This window comes from Coptis chinensis, chromosome 4 (assembly GCF_015680905.1).
Source record: "Coptis chinensis isolate HL-2020 chromosome 4, ASM1568090v1, whole genome shotgun sequence".
NCBI lineage: Eukaryota > Viridiplantae > Streptophyta > Magnoliopsida > Ranunculales > Ranunculaceae > Coptis > Coptis chinensis.
Genome location: NC_141459.1, coordinates 95,590,267 through 95,611,757, shown reverse-complemented (window position 1 = coordinate 95,611,757; position 21,491 = coordinate 95,590,267). Strand labels below are relative to the sequence as shown.

The window sequence follows — 21,491 nt, the reverse complement described above, 5'->3', positions numbered from 1 at the left end:
TCTTTTCTTATACTTCTCACTCATTTAGTTTTCACTCGGAGACTCCTCCACCAAAGACATCTCGGTTCTCTCACTCTTTTCTCTCTCTTTAAAAATTAAATTATAGGCTTTGTAATAGGTTGGGCCTAAAACTATGGGCCTAAGGCCCATAGCAACACCAAACAAATTGTCACATATCATAAAACTCGTCTCCTGAATAGTGTATTCATGGCAATTAACTTTGCTTTGCTTATTTCATCGAGCAATAGAATACCTGCAGAGAAACCCTGAAATTGGTCACTGTTAAGAAGAGAACACAATTGATAAATTGTGTCATACCTTGGTAAACGGCTATGCTTTTCATGTTGCACCTTTTTCTTTCCCTTTGTTTGTTATTTAACTTGTATGAAGAGATAGATACAGTATAAGTACCAAGATGACCATTGTCGTTAATATAATGAATAGAAGAACATTTTTTAATAAAACACAGTCATCATCAATAATATATATTAAAGGAAAAAATGACAATCTATATGGTTTCATGCATTTGTTGTACAAATTTCAAGAGAGGAAGAGATTCAACTGCACAAACAAATTGCATACTCAATCGAGATAAGTTAATAACTAATATAAATCCATTCAGTACCACTTAGTAATTATCGTATTTTAACTACACACATAAAGCCATTGACCGCCCTACATACTACATTGATGCTACTTTGTCATTAACTACACATATCATTCATATAGATGATATAGTTTGCTGATCAACATCTACATAAGCCAAGAAATTAAACATCAATGATGCATAACTTTTCTACAACACTACTATTTGCAATACCCATCGAGAGCCTAAATTAAATTGGCATTGCAGATAATGCTAAGCTTTTAAAAGTGAATCTATATGATAGGTTGCATAGTTACTGTTCGTGATCTAATATAAACAATAAATATCACAAACTATTGAAAATAAAATCTTGAGAGGAAACTTAAAAAGAGATGTAGTGTTTACCATTTGAATTTTCGGGACATCTCTGCTTTTTTCAACGGCTTTCGACATGGTGCTGTCTTTGCGATCGGGACCTCGAGAAGGTGTTTAGGACATTATCAAGCTAACTTCCTTGAAAACATCATCATGTATGGAGTTTTAGAAAACCCATATAAGGTGTTGTCCATAATATCCAGCGGGAGGCAAAAGCCGAAAGTGTTGTTGTCTTGCCACCGCAAAAGAATGATGATGCAATTCAAGATGATGTGTTGTTGATGACAATATGACCCGACTATGGCAAGTTGCGCAATTGTGTTGTAGACAAATATTTTTCCCTGTTCCCGGCTGCTCCATTTAAGAAAAAATATTTCCCCTATTATTTTGCATCGAATCTGCTATCTCGGTGTGGATTGATGATGTTCGATCATTCGGGCATTCCACATTGGCGTTTGAACCCTATTTAGATTGTCCTTTCATGATGGTGTTTCTAAATGGTGGTGTCATATATTTCTATCACTGAAAAGATAACAATCTCTTGGTAGTTAAGAATTAAAGAGATAAACCACTGAAAAAAAACAAACAAAAGTAATTTTCAGAAATCACTATTACTTATTATACAAAATCTTTAAAAAAAAAAACTATTATAAGTACTTACATTGCCTACCTTTGTTTAATGTACGTTGGTTTTGTGGAGGATGGTAGTAAGCAATTCGTCAAACACTATGCATGCACTAAGCAACACAAATTCACAGTACAAATCAAGGCCCAAAATATCGATATCGATGAACATATCGGTGTACCCAAAAACCGATATATATCGGATATTTCGGATATATCCATTTTTTTTGGTAACCAGTCCAAACTATTTAAAATATCAGAAATATCAGATATATCGGAAATATAATATCAGAAATATCGGATATATATCGGAAATATATTGAAAATATCGGATTTATATTTTAAAATGGTCAAAAAGTCAACCGATATATATCGATTATATCGGAAATATCGATTATATCGGGCGATATATAAAGTTTCATATCGGAAATTCGATATATATATCGGAAAAAAAGAGTTCTATATTCGGTGGATATATGTCGGAAATATCGATGTCGGTGTACCAAAATACCGATATATATCGAATATATCGGCGATATTTTGGTCCATGTTACAAATAAAGCCCATACAAATTCATCAAAAACAATGTATGTGACACACAAAACAAAGTCATTATTTGAGGAACTACATACTGGGCATAAGTGTTGCCTTAATTATTAAATCAACAAACGAAAAAAGGAACCATTGTCCCTTGATTGTGTGTTTCTCAAGAATGAGTCAACAACTTTAATCAGCAATGAAATTTTCTGCAGAAACAAAGAACAACAGTAGAGTTAAAAACAATAAACAGGGTAAATAATAAGGAATGACAGGCCGGGATTTATGGACCAAATGAGTTATGCATCACTCAAAATTTGAAAAGAGGCAAATACTAAGTACATGTAAATTCCACTTGTGTTCTGAAAATTCTTCTGGCGGATGGTTACAGCAAGAATTGAAGCTTAGGAAAGAGAATGGTAACAACATCATACCATCATTTTTTTTCTTTTATATAGGAACAAAGAACCCATTACTACTTTAATGGCTGCTCTAATGGGAGCTACGGTATTTTTGGAAATTATCGGCCAAATGAATGATGAGGGGAGTTACGATATCGAAGAGGTTGTGAATGTTGCATTTAATTATAGCGAAAGTGATAACTCATGTTTGCACACGAAACATGAAGGGTTTTCACAATTAATACTTTTCATTTATTCCTATTCCACGTGGCAGAACGGTGACCCTCGATTTATACCCCTGAAACTTAATGTTAAGTTGATTTGTTTTTTGTTTTTTTAAATGGAAATTTTATTGATATATGAGTTTTACAAATATGTGAGGAGTTATTTCAGCACATTTTTAATATGGGAGGGGTTCTAGGGACATATTTTATCTTAACACATAAACAAACTCAAAATCGTTAGGGCATTTATAAGTTTTGGATTAGGCTAATTTTGTATAGATATGATTTCCTAACTATTTTAAACACTGTCACAAATAAAAAAAAAAAAAAAAAATCTAAACTTGCTAAATATGATATCCAAAATGGTGAAAATAAACGGGCTATAATTAGCCAAATTTTGTAAATTGTTAACTACATTTGGCAAGTTTGAATTTTTTGATTATTTGTGACAATGTTTCGAATAGTTAGGAGATTATATCTATAAAAAATTAGTGTAATCCAAAACTTATAAACACTATAATGATTTTGAGTTTGTTTACATGTTAAGATAAAATATGTCCCTAAAACCCTTTCCGTAAGTTGTTTTTAGATGATCACGGTTCCGGTGTTCAACTTGTAATCTTGTATGACAAAGAATTATGTTATTAAGTACAAGAATTACAAAAAATAGTACCCGAAGTGAAAATTGCATATTAGCATATAGCAACCGGCATGTGAATGACTTTAATCTTTATTCTGCCGTGACTGCTATTTTTGAACACTTCACTAACAAGGAGATTACACCTGCGAATAAAACCTGACAATCTCCTTTCATCTTTACTACAACATATAATTGACACAACATTTTCCTGCAACAGCCAATTGTCTAAAAGCATCTCGAAGCTGACATTGTCATCACAATCATCATCATAGGCTATTTCAATTGTATGGGATGGGGCGAAGGGCCAAAGAAACTTCATATTCATATTATTACTGACAGGCAATCTCTGTTGGTCACCTTAACAGTCGCCATCTTGAATAATATGCATGGAGTAATAGCCACCCCTTATGTACTGTTAGGACTTAGGAATGTGCCAAACAGCACATTCAAACCGCGTACCAGGGGCAACAGTTCATTTGGAAAGAAAATTCTCTTTCGCTATTTGCTCTATGGGTCAATAGACGCAATGAATAAGCTATAAATACACTTTCCAGCATTATCAATTCCATATCAACGACAAACAGCACACATTTCACAAAGGTACAAGTACAGTACAACCACTTAACTTGGTATATGCCAAATTACGAATCATGTTCCATTTTGTGGTCTTAGCTACTTTTCTTCTCTTCATCCTTCCACTTTACTTCTTCATCTTCACCAAGAATAAAAGGATTTGTCCAAAATCATCTTCCGGTTATGTCTCTAAGTTGCCGAGGTCGTACCCGTTGATTGGCTCATCACTTGCTATCATCGCAAATAAAGGGCGATACAGCCAATGGTTTGCAGAGATTCTGAGTCAGTGTCCTACTAGGACATTTGTGTTTCATCGGGCTCTTGGTAAACGTCAGATTGTTACTGCCAATCCTTCCAATGTGCAACACATTCTCAAGACTAAATTTTCTCTTTACCCCAAAGGAGACTTAGTCGATTTCCTTGGCAATGGCATATTCAATGCTGATGGTGCTAACTGGAAGTTCGGAAGACAAATTTCAAGCCACGAGTTCAACACTAAGTCCCTCCGTAAGTTTGTTGAGACTGTAGTTGATTCAGAGCTCTCCAATCGCCTTATCCCCATTCTCTCAGAGGCGGCAGCCAATAATTCAGTACTTGATCTTCAAGATATTCTCCAACGATTTGCTTTCGACAACATTTGCAAGATTGCCTTTGGGTTTGATCCTGAGTACTTGTCTCCATCACTCCCACAAGCAGCGTTTGCAGTTGCTTTTGAGGATGCTATGAGGATTAGCAGTGAACGGTTTGGTTATATATTTCCAGTAACCTGGAAGCTGAAAAGAGCACTTAACCTTGGATCTGAAAAGCAACTGAAGCAAGCAATTTCTCAAACTAGAGAGTTTGCACAAAACATTGTGAAAGAAAAGAAGCAAGAACTAAAAGACAAGTCCTCTCTAGAAACCGTCGATCTTCTTTCAAGGATCATGAATTCCGGCCATTCAGATGATGCTTTTGTGATTGATATGGTTATAAGCTTCATTATAGCTGGTCGTGATACAACCTCAGCGGCCTTAACATGGTTTTTCTGGTTAATCTCTTGCAACTTTCATGTAGAAAAAGAGATACTTAACGAGATTATGATGGAGAACCCGAAAGGATCAATGTACGACGAAGTAAAGGGCATGGTTTACACTCATGCATCGCTATGCGAAAGCATGAGACTGTACCCACCAGTCCCTGCAGATACGAAGGAGGCAGCAGGCGACGATGTTTTACCAGATGGAACTGTTGTAAAGAAGGGGATGAGGGTCACATATCATCCTTATGCAATGGGGAGAATGGAGAATTTGTGGGGTAAAGACTGGGCAGATTTCAAGCCAGAGAGATGGCTGGAGAGGGATGAAAGTGAAGGTAAATTGAAATTTGTAGGGAGGGATAATTTTCTATATCCAGTGTTCCAAGCTGGGCCTAGAATTTGTCTCGGTAAGGAGATGGCATTCTTGCAAATGAAGAGAGTGGTAGCTGGGGTTTTGCGTCAATTTCGAGTAGTGCCAGCATTAGGTGAAGCTTTCCAGCCTGTGTTCATTTCTCATCTGACCTCTAAGATGAAAGGTGGTTTTCCAGTGAGGATTGAGGTTAGGGAGGGTAGTAAAGTCAATGAGTTGTAGTTGACATGCTGAGTGAACATATTGTTCTAAAGTTCTAAACTGTCACACATATAACTTAGTACGTTTTTTTTTATGAAATTCTGCAGTTCATTGGCTAGTCCATTAGCTTTGCTATTACAAATATCAGAAGTACACCTAGTTAAAATGGAAGATAAACTAGAAGATATAATTCTATCATTCTCCACTACAGGCCTCCATTGCCCAATTGTATTACTTAGTACTAAGAGCATCTTTAGGAGAGCTACCAAAAAATCACCAAAATTTTGAACCAAAAAAACACCAAATCAAAAAAATGCCAAGCAACTTTAGGAGCAACATTCAAATTTTCGCCATCAAACTACGCGGTTTTGGATAAACCGCGCTATATAGCCCATGTAGTTTATCCAAAATCGCGCCACTAAAGCCCAACTGACATGCCCAAGCCCACGCGGTTTTGAGAAAACCGCGCGGTGTTCTGAACACCGCGTGCTACTTCTATATAATCAGGACCAAAGCCGTGCGGTTCAATCACTTTCAACTCTTCTCTCAATTATAAACCCTCTTCTTAAAAAAAAAAAAAAAAAAACTACCTAAACTCTTGAAATTTGATATGGATCTTTTTGAACCTTTCGAGGATGATGATTGGTAGTACACAGACGACATTAGCGATGAGGGAGAAGAACCCGAGGAAGTAGAATACGGTGGGGGAGAAGAACCCGAGGATGTTGCGCCGACTGATAGACATTCCTATGTTCTGGAGTATTAGATGAACGATTTCGATTGACAATTTGCACCCAGTGAAGCACTTGATATGGAAGTTGTGTCTTCTACACATTGATACAAAAACGCGGTCGAAAGTCGAAAAATGGCTAATACTCAGGTAATTATTTAGTTTTGATTAAATATTTTGAATATTATACATTAATTAGTTGAGTTGGACCAATTAATTATTTATCTTATGCGCATTATTTTTTTTTTCATAATATCAACATGTTATTGACTACCGAGTTAGATCGGCTTTACATGGTGTTAGAGAGTGGTGGAAGATTATTAAGAGTTTGGATGAGTTTGTATATATTAGAGATAGTATTTTGTATACACCATTAAGACTTTTGGTTGATGTGGATTATGAGAAGGCTGATTAGGCAGTGGTCATAGCTTTAGTAGAAAGATGGTGGAGTAGAACTCATACATTTCATTTTCCTTGTGCGGAGTTAGGGTTCACACCACTAGACTTCACTATGATTTTTGGGTTGAGTATCGGTATAGGCCAACCGATATCTTTTCATACAAATTATGAGAATATGGATAGTATGCTTATGAGTTTTCCTCGCTTGGATGCGGATGCTTATGATTCTTCTGGTATTAAGTTATCTCATATTAAGACTGCATATATAGAACCCCTCTTGGATCCTGATACACGAACGAAGTTAGCTTTGACTGTTCTACCTGGTAGTGAGGGTGTTGATGTATATGTTAGGGATTTTTTGATGTTTTTTATTGGGTATGTTCTGTTTCTCAATGATCATTATACAGTACGACTGGGATATTATGCTTATGTATCTGATTTGCATGCTATGAGAGATTATGACCTGGGTAGCTTAGTATATGCCACATTGATAGCGGCGTTAGATAAAGCTTCACAGACATTCGGAAGTAGAAGTCCTCAGATTGCAGGATTCACATGACTTTTAGAGATTTGGTTTTATGAGTACTTTCGAACTATTTGTCCTAACATAGACATGATTGCTGATACTCGCCCTAGATTTGGTAGTTGGTCAGGGCCTCACTTGACTCGTAACAAGGGGCAGATTAGAAATAATGTATGTATGGCTCGTGCTCAGATTGATATTAGATCATTGTCATCTATTGAGTGAAGACCTTAGCGTTTGACTACTGCCTTTGACGATCCAATTGTGTAGCATGCTTGTGTGTTGTCACGTCACAAAGTTGTTTTTGTCGCACGTGACTGTATGGTTTGGTACTGTGGCGACAAATGTTGGAGGCAGATGACTGGATGTTATGGAGTTCCATGTGCTCCCATGCCAGATGTTAGTGATGCGAAGTCTTAGAGTAGAATTCAAGTTCATGAAGTTCATGCCAGTGGTAGTCCTTGGCGGATCGCTTTTTTTTTTGTTGTTGAAGCGATCACGATCAAGATTATAAATGGTGGAACCGTGTCTCCATGGGTCCGTTGTTGCCCCATGTTGGTCAGGCTAACAACTTCGAGTTTGTGGGCCTGAAAGGGATGAGACGTAAGCTACGTATTTTTTATCAACCACAGACTGTTTACAATCCACAACCTCTGAATACATATCATCATCATCCAGCTCCTGTGTCTGCTAGTAATCCTCAGATGTTTGTCGTGTGTGGACCTAATGGGGAGGCTACTTACATTTCCATTCCTGAGGTGCCTCGTGCTCGTTGTCATGAGTTAGAGCCGCAGATTGATCAGTATACCATGGTGAGTTTAGTTATTTTATTTTTCTTATTCATTATATATATATATAATATGTACTCACAATGTATTTTCTTGGATTTTCATACTGAGATTCGGGAAATATATAAGAACCATATTTGTATGTTTGATGGGATGAGGATTGTTGTGTATCATTATAGCCAAGAAAAGGAGGAGGCATATTCTCAGACATATCAGCAATCCCAACGTGCGTATGACGAGACTCGAAAAGCGTATGAGGATATTCAGTAGGTGTACACGCAACAACATCAGGGATATGAAGAACTTGGTCGAGGTAGTTAACCTTCGCGCGCATTGAGAGAAGATCTTGATTCTCAGGTTAGGAACTTAGAAGAGCAGCTTAGGAATATCCAAATAGAGAGAGGAGAGGGATCGAGTGGTAAGAGACGTAAGAAGATAGCTAAATAAATTTTATGTAATAATGTAATATGATAAGTTTTGGATCATTTTGGATATTATATCATAATCATAGATTTTGGACTGCATAATCATAATCATAATTATAGGTTTTTCATTTCTTTAACTTTTCGATTTTGAATCACAATTCTTAATTTCTTCAATTACACAATTATTAATTTCTTAACTTCTATGAACAATTCATAATTTCTCAAGTTCTATGCACCACAGTTCTAATTTTCAGAAAAAACGCACGCAGTGTTGGCAAAACCAGCTCATAGAAGCCAAAGCCCACGCGGTTTTGGCAAAACCGCTCCATAGAAACCCATTTAGCAGCCCAAGCCCACGCGGTGTTGGAAAAACCGCGTGGTTTTGGCAAAACCGCGTGAGTGATTTGATACAGCACCAAACCTGGAACCAAATATTGGCCGATTTGGTGTTTGGTTTGGTGTTTTCATCAACATGTGACTCTCCTGAAATTGAAAAAACACCAAATTGGAAATTTGGTGTTTTATGCTAGATTGATATCACTCCTAAAGATGCTCTAAGTAAAGTATTCTCACTTATCAGTAACTAGTTTGTGGCTTTGTGCAACTAGAGTAGAAAGAACTTGTTCTATGTAACGAAGCAATTGCCTCATCCATATTGTGTTCACATAACACTTCTGGCTCTCCTGGGAAGTAAATCTGCTACTATCAAAAAGGGAGCTTAATTACGTAAACCAGTAGAGCCGTTCTGAATGTAATAGTTACCCATGATCCTTTTGTTACAGGGAAGGAATAGTTGTCTCATTTGGTCGGACTACGTCTGTGTAGAAAAATAAAAGAGAAGAAAGCTTTTCGTTTTTGTTTGCAAAAACTTTCAGATTCAAAGATCATTTGATTCCATACAAACATAGTTTTCCATGAAGCCTCGTCAACGATTCTTAGTTTAACGTAGATGGATATGGAGTAAAATTGATGATGACAACAAGGGAAATATGGTCTTAACAGGGAAAAGCAGAACGAGAAAGTCCAGGATGCCTTGGTGAACCTACCACGCACTATGCATATACAAAATTAAAATTAAAATAGTCATCTGCGAATTGATGGGACTCCTGGTGATTTTGCTGGCGGGAGCACTCAAAGTGTGGCTTCTAAGACAAGGTGCTATCATTGGATACGTTTCTGGAGACTGGAATCTTTGGGTATTGAGAATCACTTGTGCTCCAGAGACTTCAATCTGTTCTACTAACAAGTTGCTACAAGTATCATATTTCTGTAGAATCCAGCTCTTCTCTACAATGATTGTGAGTTTCTTAACCACTGATGGAAACTGTGATGAAAGGTTTTATTGGTTACCGCACAAATCCTTTAATGCGAACCCTTTAAGCTACTCCTCTAAAAGAGAAGAATATAAGGATTCAAAAAACGGGAATGGTTATATGAACTCCACCTTATCGTGACTCCAAAGTTACTCCACTCCTAAAAGTGGACTTACAAGATGAATTGAGGTTTCTACTTTTAAACATAAGTCCATAACCATTTCTAAACTATATCTATAAATTGAGTATAGTTCCTACAGGGGGAAGGAAGATTTGTGTCTATATTTGTCTTAAGTATTCGAATGAGAAAGAAGCTAAAGATTTTCCTTAAAAGAAATGACAAACTAATATACTGTTATCCCGCAAAGTTACTGTAGATTGCGGCTTTTACTATTGAATTGATGGAATTAAGTGGTAAGAATGTGACAAGGGAAAAGCATGAAAACAAACCTTGTAAAGAAGAACAATGCATTTCCCCAGAAAAGCTATACAAAAAGCAACCTGCCATGCATTGGCAGTTATATGTTCATTAAGAAAATGCTACTATCTTCTGTAAGTAACATTTAGACATGTACTTGTTACAACACAACCATCTAATTCTACATAAGTTCAATTTTCTGGCGAGTACCACAGTAATGCCTGCACTAACAACTATGCCATCACCAACAGACACTCACTCTGTCAATCACTTAACATATACGTGATTAGGGTTTTAGTTATATGTAAGTTCAAGACATCCTAGGGTTTACAAACAAAAGAGGTAGCTGGACTACATTCTTACTTGTAAGTTCAAGACTTGCATCCTAGGCTGACAATTTACATAGCAGCATACTTTGGAGCTCATAGGCAAAGAAGTGCAAACTTGTTGGGTGGGAGTGAATGCATAGGCCTGTTTCTGTAAGTCGATCTAGACCTTTATTTCCGTTTCTGGTACAACTCTTCTTATGGACACCCGTAACACTGATATCTGATATACGAACTAAAGAAGTAGTTACGAAGACTATCAGTAAAGTGACCCAAAGTCAGAATCTCATAATCAAGCCGATTGCTAGAACTTGACAAGCTAAAGGTAACCAAGAGTGCCAAGCCTCAGTTTGAGATTTTCAACTGTGGCTTTTGCAAACGAGTTCCCTGCGGATTTTTTGTTACCTAGTGGTTTTCAGTGGCCCTCTTTTTGCTATAGGTGACTCTCTCTTAAATTTCAGTTCAACAAGAAATACATAAGCAATAAAGAAGGGAAGAGATACATAATCACACTGCAAACAAAGTACAACTTGAGAAAGTACAATTACATAAAATGACATTCATTCTTCACATTTATCCAGACTAAAAAAGCAGGATGATATTAGTTGGGAAGGACAAAAACCAGAAAAGAAAATCAATGCGAACCTCAACTTTCTACATCTTGTAAATCCCATCTTCCTCTTTCAATTCTGCAAGCCGAATCTGACTTTTGTATGCACTCACAATCTGAGGGAGTATGTCTTGGTACTTAGTGACAAACTTCTCTACAAATTTCTTCTCAATTAGTTTCAACGCCGAAGTGATTGAACTTGCATTCCGACTCCCTATCAAACCGTTTGAGTACAGGACTTCCAGCACATTACACCTAGGAATGATCCTCTTCTCGAGAGCAAGAGCAAGTATCACTGGATTTTTCGCAATATCCGACAGTTCAAACTTTTGTTTTACAGTGAAAAACTTGACCCTGCACTCCACGTTCTCTTTTGAAAGTACGAAACCTTTGGGATGCTTCTTAAACATTGAAAGACTCTCCGCATGAGAAAATCCCAATTTGTGCATCAAAGCCCATCTCTCTTCCCACCTAGTTTTACTCATACCAGACCTTGATACAATTGCCTGAATAAACATTGGACTCCTCGAATCAAATCCCATTTCCTTAATCTCCTCAACAATTGTCCTAAACCGATCATTTCTAGAAGCCAATGTCCGAGGATTGAGCATGAACAACTTGATAATATTGTGTTTGGGAACACCATTATCACTCAATAATGCAATATTAGGCTCCATTACATTCTCAAGCTGAATCTGAAAAATCCTACTCGGTTGATTCAAAATGGTAAAAAATTCTTCATCGGTATCAGTGAATTTCTTAATGAAATTGATAGAAGGAATGATTTGGTTCTCCAAACTCCTCTGTAGAAATTGTGCATCGGTTGTAACAATCTTAACTAGCCTAGAACCAGAAACACCCAAACTAGTTAAAAAATCAATCTTGGGCTTGATTGTTTTGTTGACATCAGCTTTTAGCATAGTGGGCAATCTAGAAATGAGTTTAGTTATGGCGTTTTGAGTCAAACCACTGTTTTTCAACAAAGTCAGGACTAAGTCTGGGTTTTCAGTACTTTTCAAGTTGAGTTTCTTGGATGCCATAAGAGCCGTTTGAAGTGGTAATCCACATGAGTTCATAAGATACTCTAATGTTAAAGATGTGTTGGGGTTTGATGAACTTGATGTAAAACCCTGACAGTAAAACTGAAGCTGAAGTACAGTAGTTACTGGTTTAGTTTGTTGCAAAGTTCTATAAACAAGTGCATGCAACATTGAAACAGAAAAGAGGTTCAAGTGTTAGAAGAACTTACGAGTGAGAAATAGTTTTGAGGATTTGCCTTGAATAGATTTTGAAATCAGAGAGAGACTTCAGCTTGAATTGGCAGAAAATAAAACAAGGGTTTTAGACAGTTTACAGGGTTTTAGACAGTTTACAGGGTTTTGATTGTTTGGACTTTTAAGCATTCCTCTGGCCCATTGTTAGAAGTCCACTAATAGACCAATGGGCCTGTGGATAGAACCGTAGAATCTATTGGGTCGGCAGTCCAGCCCATTGACAGTCCTAAAAGAACTATGCTTTGCCAAATACTAGTCTCTGTAGAAATCCTAATAACAATAGAGTTTTGCTCACGTAATATATAAGAATATAACATCTGATTTTTTCAGTAAGCTCGTTGTTTTCTTCAAACAGCTTTTTCTTCTAACTTCAAACATGGACTTAGACATGGATATTGATAATGATAGTGATGAAGATTTTGATCCATGCGACAAAGAGCTAATTGAAGGATATCTCATGAACAAAATTTCGAACCGTCCAGTAGACCAGTACCAACTAACAATATTCAAGATGTGGATATTACTAAGCATACTCCTGAAGACCTCGCAGGTACGTTTAATTTTAGTTGCCTCATAAGTCTTAGAAAGTTCACTTAATGGCATGCGATTTCTTATATTCAATGGCTTCATTGGTTATTTTGTATTTTTAGCATAAAAACCAATTCTGTAAACCTGCAGTCATTAGCAACTGGACGCTTTCGATTATATATCTAACTAAACAATATTAAGGGGAATTAGGAAAAAAGAAAAAGAAAAAGAATCATCTGCACACGATTTAGACCAATCACCAATGGGCCATGAGGAGGAATAAACCTTCCTGCAACTTTTGCGTTAGGCTGCTCTAGGTGAATGATTTTTGACAAAAAACATAAGTATATATACAATTTTTATTAAAAATTGTGTCATGTTAATTTGTAGAGCGATCCAAATGGCAGGGGAGGAAAAATAACACATTATACTTTTTCACACCAAGACATCGACATTTTCCATTAGCACTTCGTCGAGTTCGTGGGGCTGGTGAAGGTGGATATTGGAAGATAAGTGGAAGAACTTCAAAAATTTATGGCAAAGATGGGAATGTCGGGTACAAGAAGCCATTCAACTTTTATAGAGGGAGGCCTGGTCGTGATGAAAAGACAGATTGGATTATGCATGAATATATAGTACAGCGTGGATCAGGATTGGTGGTAAGAAAATTTACATTCAGTACAACAATTTTTCATAATCTTTTAATGTTTTTATACTGATTCATTAGCCGATACCTGCTTTCATATTCCAAAGTGGTTTGATTGGAGCATTTTCAACCATACTACTGTTTAATGAGCATATGCATATGCTAAACCGCCTCGTATCATTTTCTTAGTTGCTTCTGACATAGGTATTACTTATTTGTTGACATGTTTGTAGAAGCAGATTTTTTAACTGAATCAAAGAAAATTTTATTCCAAACTAGATTTGTGATTATTTGTCTAGGATCGTAGGGTGGACCTCATCCATTTCTTCATTAGTTGTAGCTAATCTTACTCTTTATTTTGTTTCTATGCAGGCTGATAACATGGTCTTGTGCAAGATTGCGGAAGATGATGCTGAAAGCCGGAGAAATTATAAATCCGTGAGAGATCTCCTCAAAAGATTAAAAATGTAAAATTCTATAAGAGACTAGATCGAATGGATATCTTAAATTTTCTTTACCCAGGAGCATGGTATATCATGTTTCTATTTTTAAAACTGCTTTTGTATGCAAAAATTTGGTAGAATTGATGTTGTGATCAAGGACAAAAGCAGAACGCATTAGTGAAGCCACATATCAGTAGAATTTGACTTATAGGCAGCAGAAGATATTACACATCAACAGAATTGATATTTGCATGATGCAGTAATTGACTTCACCACTTCTGCAAAGATATATATCATCAGAATTCATAACGACAAGGATATTAGAATGGGGGAAAACATATATATTTCATAGATACACCGTAAAAGCAGCTGCAGGGTACTCAAATCACTAGGGTCTGATGGATTGGTATAGTGTATATGCATCTTTGTTTCTTGTAACATAGAGATTGCAAATTACATTTACGTCATGTGGAAAAGAAAGTTGAAGGAGCATATTCTGACAACTCAGTGGAAGAAAGCATTTTGAACAAGGTGACGCATTTGGTGTTGGAGTCATCCCTCACATGAGGAGAGAAAAAGAAGTTCAGTTTGCGTGAAGAAGGATGAGCACGCACGCGCTTAGTTTGGTCTTGCCCAAGGCGCGACCCGCGCCTATGCCGTGAACAACTTATAGTACTTTGAGGGTGCGCGCGCTCGACATTTGCCTTGCCTAGAGCGCGTCCGCGCCCATGCCTATTTTCGGCAGAATTCTATTTTTGTGAAACCGCGAGTTTGCAATATAGATTGGGTTTTTGGCAAAACCTAACAGACGAACCAAGGCAACATAAGAGAGAGAAAACCAAATCTTGAAAGCAATCAAGATTGAGAGATAACCTTTACAGAAAGACAAACATGTAAAAAGAGAGGAGTGATCTAGTAAGGTGAGTAGAGACTGAAATGAGTGATTGTAATTTTCCTTCCTACTTTATAAAAGGATTAGCTCTTGTGGAAGTAGACACCATTGGCCGACCCATGGTATATCTTTGTGTTGTGGTATATTTGTTATTCTCATTGCATTATTATATGTTGTTAATAGTTGTTTAGAGAGTTGGGCATGTTAGCTAGATTGTAGTTGATATTTAGATTGTTGTTTGGTGATTGTTGTTGGTCCTAGTACAAGTTATCTGTGTAGTGGGGATCGATTGGTATCGGAATTAACCTCAATAAGTGGTATCAGAGCCCAGATTAGATTAACCTAGGGTGTTATCCAAACCTAGCCTAGAAGGTGTTCGAACAAATTCCTGAGAGGAGGTTTGAGTTGAAAATAACTTGTAAAGATGGACCATTTCGTGAACACTCGCATGACAAATTTGAATAGAGGTAACTACACTATGTGGAAAGTCAGGATGGAAGACTTGCTCTATTGCGAGGACCTGACACAACCCATTGAGAACGGGGGAGTAAAACCGGATACAGTATCCGATGGCGATTGGAAGAAGCTTGATAAAAAAGTGATTGGGTACATTAGACAACGGATTGACAACAATGTAATCCGCCTTGTATCCCAAGAGACCACAACTTTCAGCCTATGAAAGACTTTAGAAGACCTTTACGAGAAGACAATAAAGGACGCACATAATAGCTCTTGTCACTCAGAAATTCTTGTTACAGAAAAGCAAGAGAGAGGCAAAAGCAGAAGACCATCTCATTCTAGAGATGATGATAAAAGAAAATCTAGGAGCACGAGCAAACCTCCTAAGAAAGACTTGTCGTGCAATCATTGCATTATTAATGGCCACTTCAAGTATGAATGCATAGAATTGAAGAGGGATGAGAAAACTATTATCGTACATGAAGACAAGTTAGAGTTGAAAGAATGCACCACCGGTAGAGACGCCATAGATATCGCTTCACATGGTGACGTTGGAATTGTGTCAGATGGTGACGAGTTATGCTTGAGCACTTCAGGCCAGGGTACAGAGTGGGTGGTAGATACAGGTGTTTCTTACCACGTCACACCCCATAAGAGTTTCTTCACTACCTACAAATCGGGTGATTTTGGTAAGGTGAAGATGGGCAACAGTGGAGTCTCGAAAATTGTAGGCATTGGTGATGTTCATGTAGAAACCAATATCGGATACACCTTAACACTCAAGGATGTAAGACATGTCCCTAACATTCGACTAAGCCTAATTTCCGCTGGGAAGTTAGATAATGCTGGCTTTGTAAACTCATTTGGCAACGGGGTATGGAAACTGAGCAGAGGTTCCATAGTAGCAGCCAAAGGGAAGAAAACTTGCTCTCTTTACAAAACACAAGCTAGTTTGTGTAAAGTAGAAGTAAATGCGGTAGAAGAAGAAGTTTTCTCCGAACTGTGGCACAAGAGACTGTGTCATATGGGCGAAAAAGGGATGGAAGTTCTTGCCAAGCAAAAGGCCTTGCCAAACATCAAAGGTGCACATTTAAATAGATATACTCATTGTTTGGTAGGAAAGCAACACAAGGTGTCTTTCCAAAGATTCCCGTCTCACAGAAAGGACAATGTCTTTGAACTAGTGCACACAAATTTATGTGGTCCTATAAAAGTAAAGTCCTACGGGGGAACTTTATACTTTGTGGCCTTCATTGATGATGTGTCGAGAAAGGTATGGGCATATAGTCTGAAGACCAAAGATGAAGTACTTAGCATGTTTGAAAAATTCCATAGCATGGTGGAAAGAGAGACAGAGAAGCTTTTGAAGTGTACTTGCTCAGATAATGGGGTGAGTACATTGGGTCATTTGAAGAGTATTGCTAGAGTCATGGGATTCGTCATGAGCAGACCGTTCCCAAAACTTCGCAACAAAATAGTATAGCCAAGAGGATGAATCGTACCATTGTAGAGAGGATGAGATGCACACTGTCTCACTCTAAGCTACCTAGAAGCTACTGGGTAGAAGCAATGCGCACAGCCATACATGTGATCAACCTATTGTCCGTGAAGCCTTTAAATAGTAATTATCCATAGAGAGTATAGTAAGGCAGAGATGTTGATTATAGATACTTAAGGGTATTTGGGTGTAGGGCATTTGTGCATATTTCGAAAGATGAGAGATCCAAGCTTGATGACAAAGCCAATCAATACATTTTTCTGGATTATGGAGATGAGAAGTTTGGCTACAAACTCTATGATTTGATTAACAAGAAGGTAATCTGAAGTCGAGATGTTGTGTTCTTGGAAGACCAAACCATTAGTAGATTTCGAGGAGGGTGAGAAGCTACAAGCTTTCACAAATGATCTTGCTGATTCAGAACCAGAAGTTCCTACTGCGGAACGTGCATAAAGCATTGAGAATGCAGAGAACCTTGGGCTTAAAGCTCATGACGAGAATCCTATTGCTCATGATAGGATAGAACCTATTGATATAGAAGATGCAAATGAAGTGCATGAACCACCACCTGAGTAAGCAGAAATGCATCCTCCTGAGCCACAAGCAGATGGGGTAAGGAGGTCAGACAGAGAGAGACAAGCTTCAACCAGGTATCCACCACATACGTATATTTTACTATCTGATGGTGGAGAACCTATGTACTATCAAGAGGCTCTTGAAGGTATAGACAAAGAGAAGTGGTTGAATGCTATGCATGATGAGATGAATTCTTTGTATAAGAATCACACTTATGAGTTAGTTGAGAAACCGAAAGGAAGAAAAGTTCTCAAGAATAAGTGGATCTACAAAGTCAAGCATGAGGAGAATAATCCACACCCAAGGCACAAAGCTCGCCTTGTTGTGAATTAATTTGGTCAAAGGAAAGGTATTAACTTTGATGAGATTTTCTCTCCTGTAGTGAAGATGACTTCTATCTGGGTGGTATTGGGACCATAAGTATGAACCTGGAGGTTGAGCAGCTAGATGTTAAGACAACTTTTCTTTTTGGATACCTTGACGAAAATGTCTACATGGAGCACCTAGTATGTAAGCTGATAAAAAGCTTGTATGGGTTGAAGCAGGCACCGAGACAATGGTACATAAAGTTTGATTCCTTTATGGTGAAGCAAGGATACAAGAAGTCTGCTTCCGATCATTATGTGTTTGTTCAAAAATTTCCAGACGGAGATTTCATAGTGCTCTTGTTGTATGTGGATGATATATTGATAGTTGGCCCAAATATCAACAAAATATCCAAGCTGAAGAAAGACTTGAGTAAGTCCTTTGAGATGAATGATTTGGGTCAAACAAAGCAGATACTTGGGATGCAGATCACTCGTGACAGAAAGAGTGGGAAGTTGTGACTTTCTCAAGAAAGCTACATTGAGAATGTGTTAAAGAGATTCAACATGGATCAAGCGAAGCTAGTCAGTTGTCCACTTGGTGGCCAGTTCCGCATGACCAAAAAGATGTGTCCAAAGGGTGAGCATGAGCAGAGTCAGATGGAAAAGATTTCTTATGTATCCGCAGTGGGCAGCTTGATATATGCAATAATATGTACAAGACCGGATATTACTTTCGCCGTTGGTGTTGTGAGCCAATTTCTGTTAAATCCATGTAAGGAGCATTGGGAAGGTGTTAAGTGGATATTGAGATATCTCAAGATAACTTCCAAATCATGTTTGTGTTTTGGTGGAAGTAAGCCCTCACTTGAAGGCTACACTGATGCAGACATGGCAAGTGATGTTGACTCGATAAAGTCTACCTCCGGTTAGCTGGTTACTTTTGCAGGAAGAGCAGTTTCTTGGCAATCTAAGTTGCAAAAGTGTGTTGCCCTCTCAACTACAGAAGCCGAGTATATTGCAGCCACTGAGTGTTGCAAAGAGATATTATGGATGAAGAGGTTCTTTGATGAACTAGGGCTAAAGCAGAAACAGTTTGTAGTTCTATGTGACAGTCAGAGTGCCATCAATTTGAGCAAGAATCCGAGTTTTCATTCTAGATCCAAGCACATACATGTGCGTTATCATTGGATTAGAGAAGTACGCGAAGACAAGCATTTATGTATTGAGAAGATCCATGTTGACAAGAACGGGTAGGATATGATGACCAAAGTCTTATCGAAAGGTAAGTTTGATATTTGCTGTGCTACCACCTGAATGGTAGAAGACTCCTCCTGTTGATTTGGAAATTGCATAGAGGTATCCCCCCTTACTATTCGGGAGGGGGAGATTGTTAGAGTTATCCCTCACATGAGGAGAGAAAAGGAAGTTCAGTTTGCGTGAAGAAGGCTGAGTGCGCACACGTTCAGTTTGGTTTTGCCCATGGCGCGACCCACACCCATATCGTGAACAACTTACAGTACTTTGAGGGCGAGTGTGCTCGACATTTGCCTTGCCGAGAGCGTGCCAACGCCCATGCCTATTTTCGATAGAATTCTATTTTTGTGAAACCGCGAGTTTGCAATATAGGTTGGGGTTTTTGGCAAAACCAAACAGACGAACTAAGGCAACACAAGAGAGAGAAAACCCAATCTTGAAAGCAACCAAGATTGAGAAATAACCTTTACAGAGAGACAAACAGGTAAAGAGAGAGAAGTGATCTAGTATGGTGAGAGACTGAAAGGAGTGATTGTAATCTTCTTTCCCACTTTATAAAAGGATTGGCTCTTGTGGAAGTAGGCACCATTGGCCGAACCACGGTATATCTTTGTGTTGTGGTATGCTTGTTCTTCTCCTTGTAGAAAGCTATATATATATATATATATATATATATATATATATATATAAAAGGAAACAATATATTTAGAATATTATGTATTTAGAATAGTGTGTCTTGGTAGACAAGAAACTAACTTGTATATAAATCCATGTTTTGGGATAAATCATATAATACACTGAATAGAATTGAATTGAAGATTGGGAAAGATTGGTTATTTGACTGGCGTAAAGGTTGAACCGCATATGAATTCTCCATAATATGAAGTTTGGACAACAGATAATGAAAAGGTGAAAAGTTGCCTTATTGATTCCATGGAGACTTCTCTTATGAACCGATATATTCGTCTTCCTAATGCAAAAGACATTTGGGAGGCTATGGAGAAGACCTTCTATGATGACTCTGATGAAACTCGAATTTTTGAATTGAATATGAAATGCTTTGAAGCGAAGAAAAATGGGATTCCTATTCCTACCTATTACAATAAATTAGTGGCCATGTTCCAGGAGATTGATCAAATGGTGACCTCCCAGAATAATAATGTTGCAGCTGTAGTCCATGAAACATCCACAATGTCCAGATTGCGTGTTCATATGTTTTTGCATGGACTAGATTCGGAGTATGATCAGGTGCGTGGAGAGATCCTTCGCAAGGAACCTAAATTTTCCTTAAAGCAAAGCTATGCTTACATTCGCAAGGTACAATATGAGAAACAGGCTATGGGGCGCTCTGTATCAACTGAATCCTCTGTCTTGGCTGTTCATAGCAATACAATTACTCCTCCCAGTTTTTCTAGTCCTTCACGCCACCATAAAGATAAATCAAATTCTTATGCAGATAAAAGGTGTAGTGTCTGTGGAGAATTGGGTCATAGCAAGGAGAGATGTTATGAAGTGATCGGCTATCCTGATTGGTGGGACTTCGCAAAGAGGCCACGAAAGAATATAAGCAAGGCCGCCATTGCTAATACTGTGAATGGATGTCCAAACAATATTTCAGCTAATGTAGTGCAATCAAGTATGAATGGTAAGGTTATTTCGAATAGTACATAGATAATTGATTCACCTGCATCTGACCATATGACAAATGACCATAGCCTTGTGGAAAGTCTTAGAGCTTCACCTCAAAACGTTGTTTCTACTGCTGATGGTACTCCAACTCCGGTTAGCAGAGAAAGTTCTATTGTATTATCTGATACCCTCACTCTTGAATCTGTCTCAGTTGTTCCATCTCTTGCTTATAATCTATTGTCTGTTTGTCAAATTATTCTAGCACTTGCATATATTGTGACGTTCTAACTATCTTTCTGTGTTTTTTAGGACATTCTGACTCGATGGGTCCTTAGTTATGGTGTTAGAAGGGGGAAACTGTATTATTTGGATTTGACAGAAACTGGAGAGAAACAGAAGAATTTTCTGGGGCAAGCTAATAAGGTAAATAGGGTCGAGAATGCAAAAGAAGTTGTGTGGTTATGGCATCGTCGTTTAGGTCATCTATCTTTTAGTTATCTTAAGAAGTTGCAACCTCATTTATTTTCAATTGTTAGTCATTCTGAGTTTCATTGTGACATTTGTGAACTGGCCAAGAGCCACCGTATTTTATATTCACAAAGTATTAATATATGTCCTATTACTTTTATGAAAATTCACTCTAATGTTTGGGGTCCTGCAAAAGTTTCTTCATTTTCTGGAACTCGATATTATGTAACTTTTATTGATGATTGCACCTGCATGACTTGGGTGTCATTACTAAAAAACAAAAGTAATGTATATGGGATGTTTACTGATTTTTACAAAATGGTGGCGACGCAGTATCAACAATCTATCAGGGTCTTTCAGTCTGATAATGGTGGAGAATTTGTGAATGGCCTCATGTCTGAATTTTGCTGGTCAATTGGAATTCGTCATCAAACCTCC

General features: G+C 37.7%; 4 protein-coding genes across 4 annotated transcripts; 3 read left to right on the top strand and 1 right to left on the bottom strand.

Annotated features, from left to right (window-relative positions):
- The first annotated feature begins 3,930 nt into the window (after window positions 1-3,930).
- Window positions 3,931-5,664, top strand: LOC147505877 (cytochrome P450 94A1-like). Its single transcript, XM_086558269.1, has one exon. The coding sequence runs from the start codon at window positions 4,038-4,040 to the stop codon at window positions 5,565-5,567; it is 1,530 nt and encodes a 509-aa protein (XP_086414395.1). The 5' UTR covers window positions 3,931-4,037; the 3' UTR covers window positions 5,568-5,664.
- Window positions 5,665-11,122: 5,458 nt separating this feature from the next.
- Window positions 11,123-12,118, bottom strand: LOC147505876 (transcription termination factor MTERF15, mitochondrial-like). Its single transcript, XM_086605644.1, has one exon. The coding sequence runs from the start codon at window positions 12,116-12,118 to the stop codon at window positions 11,123-11,125; it is 996 nt and encodes a 331-aa protein (XP_086461770.1).
- A 56-nt stretch (window positions 12,119-12,174) lies between these two features.
- Window positions 12,175-14,350, top strand: LOC147505875 (NAC transcription factor 29-like). The gene is made up of 4 exons (XM_086605643.1): window positions 12,175-12,200; window positions 12,835-12,902; window positions 13,271-13,539; window positions 13,899-14,350. The coding sequence occupies exons 1-4, from the start codon at window positions 12,175-12,177 to the stop codon at window positions 13,995-13,997; spliced, it is 462 nt and encodes a 153-aa protein (XP_086461769.1). The 3' UTR covers window positions 13,998-14,350.
- A 5,539-nt stretch (window positions 14,351-19,889) lies between these two features.
- LOC147505874 (uncharacterized) lies at window positions 19,890-20,627 on the top strand. Its single transcript, XM_086605641.1, has one exon. It carries the CDS (start codon window positions 19,890-19,892, stop codon window positions 20,625-20,627), a length of 738 nt encoding a protein of 245 aa, XP_086461767.1.
- Window positions 20,628-21,491: the final 864 nt, after the last annotated feature.

Excerpts from the sequence above, each read along its gene's own strand:
- LOC147505877 (XM_086558269.1), top strand. The coding sequence starts at position 4,038 with ATGTTCCATTTTGTGGTCTTAGCTACTTTTCTTCTCTTCATCCTTCCA.
- LOC147505876 (XM_086605644.1), bottom strand. The coding sequence starts at position 12,118 with ATGGCATCCAAGAAACTCAACTTGAAAAGTACTGAAAACCCAGACTTA.
- LOC147505875 (XM_086605643.1), top strand. The coding sequence starts at position 12,175 with ATGTGTTGGGGTTTGATGAACTTGAT. Across the intron at positions 12,201-12,834 it reads TGGGGTTTGATGAACTTGAT|TAGACCAGTACCAACTAACA; the intron begins GTAAAACCCTGA and ends CGAACCGTCCAG. Across the intron at positions 13,540-13,898 it reads AGCGTGGATCAGGATTGGTG|GCTGATAACATGGTCTTGTG; the intron begins GTAAGAAAATTT and ends GTTTCTATGCAG.
- LOC147505874 (XM_086605641.1), top strand. The coding sequence starts at position 19,890 with ATGGAGACTTCTCTTATGAACCGATATATTCGTCTTCCTAATGCAAAA.